Genomic DNA, 4,059 nt, shown 5'->3' on the forward strand with positions numbered 1-4,059 from the left:
AAAATCAATTTTTACTAAGTTTTATTAATTTTTTTTTAAGTGTTTATTTTGTGTAAAATCAATTCGTTTTTTTTTTTCAAAATTAACTAGATGTTTAAAAAGTTATTCTTCGTTGCACGAAATTATTTTTGATAAAATCATTTGTGTTGTTTGTTTTTTGGATTTTTAAAAGAAAACGTTAATTTTTTTCCAAAAATATATTAGTTTGATATAACTTTACAATACAAACTTGAAAGTTTAATTCAAATCTCTAGCGGTATTACTTTGTGAGATATTTTGTGTTAACAAAAATTTTCTCTTTTTTTAAGTTGCTATGGTAAAAAACAGCCCACTCAATTTGTTTGAAAGTCCTTTCTGTATCCTTCTGAAGGCGAAATCTTTACTGGTTCTTGAGCTATGGACTATGAAAAAACGTCGCAAACGAACGTACACACAAGCAAAAACATTTCTCTAAAAATCATTTACTTCGACTCTAGGGACTTTGAAAAGTCGAGAAATGTCAAAATTTTCAACTCAACCAATCGGACCGATTAAAATATCTTTCTATGGGAAGTGAAAAAGATTACAGCGTATTATTTAAAACTAAACATCTTTTTGTAAAACCCTGTATTATGAGGATATTTTAAATGCACAAATTTAATAAAATATTGTTTCTGCTGCACCATATTCTATTGAAAATTAATTTAAGTTTATTATTTTCAATTTCAAGACGACTTACAAGTTGGTTATTACCATTTGAACCATTTCAAGTAACACTTTGGCTTGGATTATCGGCATGTTTGTTTTTAGAATTTCTCGCCTTAATGTTCACACGTAAATTAGGAAAAGAAGACATCGAAGAACATTCATGGAAATCTAGTATGGAGTTTAGCTTCATATCAACTCTTAAGCTTCTGATATCTCAAGGAACTAGCTACATAATTAAATCGACTTCACTAAGAATCATAATGTTTTCATGTTATATCATTGATATTATCATAACAAGTGTTTATAGCGGAGGACTAGCGAGTATTTTAACAATTCCAGCGTAAGTGGTTGTTTTTTTAAAAATATAGTTTTTTAACTGAAAGGTAAAAATTTAATATTGGAGCCTTAATTTGAAGATTTGGTGAACCACCTGACACTAAGGAGCGATTAGTCAAACAGAACTTCATTTGGGGGGCAACATCATACGTGTGGATCGCATCATTAGCCAACACAAAAGATGTAAGTATTTGATTGTTAAGCTACCATTGGCCATTTTATACAAGAATATTCAGTATGTTAAATTAAAAATTTTGTGATACCGATTTGGAAAGTCAAACATATTTTCAAAGAGAACATATGTTTTACATACAACTGGCATATATAGCCCCTGGACATAGCTTTAGACGCATTGCAGAATTGTTATAACTATTAGGTTATACGAAATATTTTTAAATATTATAAAAAAAATTCTATAAATTATTTATTTTTATAATAAAGTAGAAAATAGTTTATATTCTGCATACAAAATAATTTAAATACATTGCAATATTCGAAAACCTGATTAAAATAGCTGAAAATTGAGATGTTGCATAAAATCAAAAGTGCATTTAAAAGAAACATTTTATTTGATGTTTTCACTTCACTTCACTTTTTTGAGGATTTTTTGTTCGAAAAGTCAAAAGCCCATTTACTTTGGTAAAATAAAAACTAGATATATAGAACTTTTCATAAAGAGTTTTTACGATAGTGCTTCCTCTATTTTTTCCAGGAAGTAATGCTCAAAATCAAGGACCTTTTTCGCATTTACACTGTTAAGGAGTTAGTCGAAAAAAGTTTAGCAGGTGAAATTGGTGTTGCACTTGAACGTTTAACTTGGGGTTTGTAAAATATCAAATAAATTGTCTAAAATTGAAAAGGTTCTTAACAATATCAACTATCACAGGACACTTTGCCTTCTATAAGTTTATTGACCAAGAAATTGTTGATAAGATGAAATTGATGACTGAAGATTTATACTATGCATATGTTGTTGCATTCACACCTCGACCATGGGCACTTTTGGAGAAGTTTAATCTTTGCATACTTTTAATTCAGTCAAGTGGAATTTCAAAACATTGGGAATGGAAGGTAAAGAAACTATATTATTGTTTTTTTTTTTTATCGAATTATACAAATTTTTCTAAAGGTTGTTAATGATCATCTCGATGAAAAACTACAAAGACAAATTGAGGATTCAGCTTGGGCTAATTTTGGCGACGGCAGAGCAGTACAATTGGGACTTACAAATTTCGCTGGAATTATCGTCCTTTGGATAGCTGGAACAATTTTCAGTGTATTAGTTTTCGCTGTAGAAATAATTTCCAACAGAAAACTAAAACCCAATGAAAATTTAACTATTTAACTATTTAATATTTGCATTCAAAGAGCACAAAATTTCATCCCCAAAAAAAACACCCTTCCTTTATTGCAAAATTTTATATACGCTTTTATACTAATTACTCAACTCATTAAAGTAACGTCAGTTTATTTCCTTTCATATTTTGCTCAACAGAGCATGATTTTGCATTAACTTTCAAAACGCTCTCATATAAGGACACATCATATAAGCCCAACCCCGAAACTAGTACAAAATTATTATGCAAAGGAATACTCGTATCTGTTTTGAAAATAAAGAAGAAAAAAAGTTCAAATGACAGTGACAGTGCCTTCATGTTATTTTTGTTGTTGTTTTTTTGTGTTGCGTTGCAATTATGAAAAGTGCTTGCATTAACTTTCATTTATAAATTTCTGTAGCGATGTGCAGACATAGAGACAACTTGCATTCAGTAAAGATGATAATGTTTACTTTGTGGACTTTGTCTGTTTGCTAAAGCCTTAAAATTCGAAAAAATTATAAACATAACCAAGCTATGGGGAGTAGTGGGTGAAATTAACGCATTTAGAAACACATATTGCTTGAAATCGCTTTGTCTTTCACACAGCGAAAAAGTAACTTTTTCTTGTGGCTTATGGCATATTTATAGAACTAACTACAAGAACTTTTTTTCTTAAATTAAAGATTTGAAATATTGTTCAACAAATTTGTATTAAATGGTGTGTGAACTGCTTAAAAACAATGCACGACTGGGTCACACGAACTTGCTCCTGTATCCAAAGAGTCTGTTTATAAATATTTTCTGTATTTTAAGATTTTAAAATTCACCTGAAAAATAAGTTTTTCTTCAAAAATTTTAATGACCCTTGATTTCCCAAAAAATCTTAATTTTTCAAAATTTGTATTTGAACATTTTTAGAGAGTTTTTTTTTAAATTAATTTTGTATACATAAAATATTTCAATTTTAGCTTAAAATATGTTTGGTATGTAGTTATGACGTTTTAAATTTAAATTAGGTAAGAAAATGATAAAACATTTCCGAGATATAGAATTTCCAAAAATTTATTCAAAACCAAAAACAATGAGATTTTTGATCATCAAATATTATAGATTTTAAGGCTTATGCAGGCAAAACATTATTGATATCGTTCCATTGGTTCTATAGAAAATTAAAAAAAAAAAAACATTCTGTGTGGGGTACGTTTATGGAGCCAAATCAATAATATAAATTTAAACGAACATTAAAAAAATCTTTGTTTCTTTCTAAGCAAATTCGAATTTTCGATGTTTGACCCAAAAACTTGTATTATGACTGTGTCTATAGTTATTTTTGTTTTTAAAAAATAATTAAAAATGAATAATGCGAATCAGCTCAAACCTTAATTTCTAAATTTGAAGTCAATCAACAGCCAGATAGACGGGCTCATTAAAAATGATGTTATTAGCACTTACTTACTTACTTAAGGTGGTGCTACAGTCATGTGTGAATAAGGGGTCTCACCCAACAAACTTCTTCATCTAGATCGGTCCCTAGCACCACGGTCTTCCTCTACTGCTCTGTCCTGTGGGTGTGGATTTGAAGACTTTCCGAGTCAGAGGATTGGTTTCCATGCGCTCTACGTGACCCAGCCATCTTAGTATTTGCATTTTTACCCTTCTGGCTAAGCGTAGGTCGCCTTACAGGTTACATCGTACAGCTCGTCGTTCAATCTTCTGC

At 29.8% G+C, this 4,059-nt stretch overlaps 1 protein-coding gene across 1 annotated transcript; it reads left to right on the forward strand.

The window, feature by feature from the left end:
* Positions 1 to 211: 211 nt before the first annotated feature.
* LOC129939845 (uncharacterized) lies at positions 212 to 2,662 on the forward strand. The gene is made up of 5 exons (XM_056048012.1): positions 212 to 1,027; positions 1,104 to 1,206; positions 1,736 to 1,844; positions 1,910 to 2,094; positions 2,153 to 2,662. The coding sequence occupies exons 1-5, from the start codon at positions 627 to 629 to the stop codon at positions 2,366 to 2,368; spliced, it is 1,014 nt and encodes a 337-aa protein (XP_055903987.1). The 5' UTR covers positions 212 to 626; the 3' UTR covers positions 2,369 to 2,662.
* The last annotated feature ends 1,397 nt before the right edge of the window (positions 2,663 to 4,059 follow it).

This window comes from Eupeodes corollae, chromosome 1 (assembly GCF_945859685.1).
Source record: "Eupeodes corollae chromosome 1, idEupCoro1.1, whole genome shotgun sequence".
Lineage (NCBI taxonomy): Eukaryota > Metazoa > Arthropoda > Insecta > Diptera > Syrphidae > Eupeodes > Eupeodes corollae.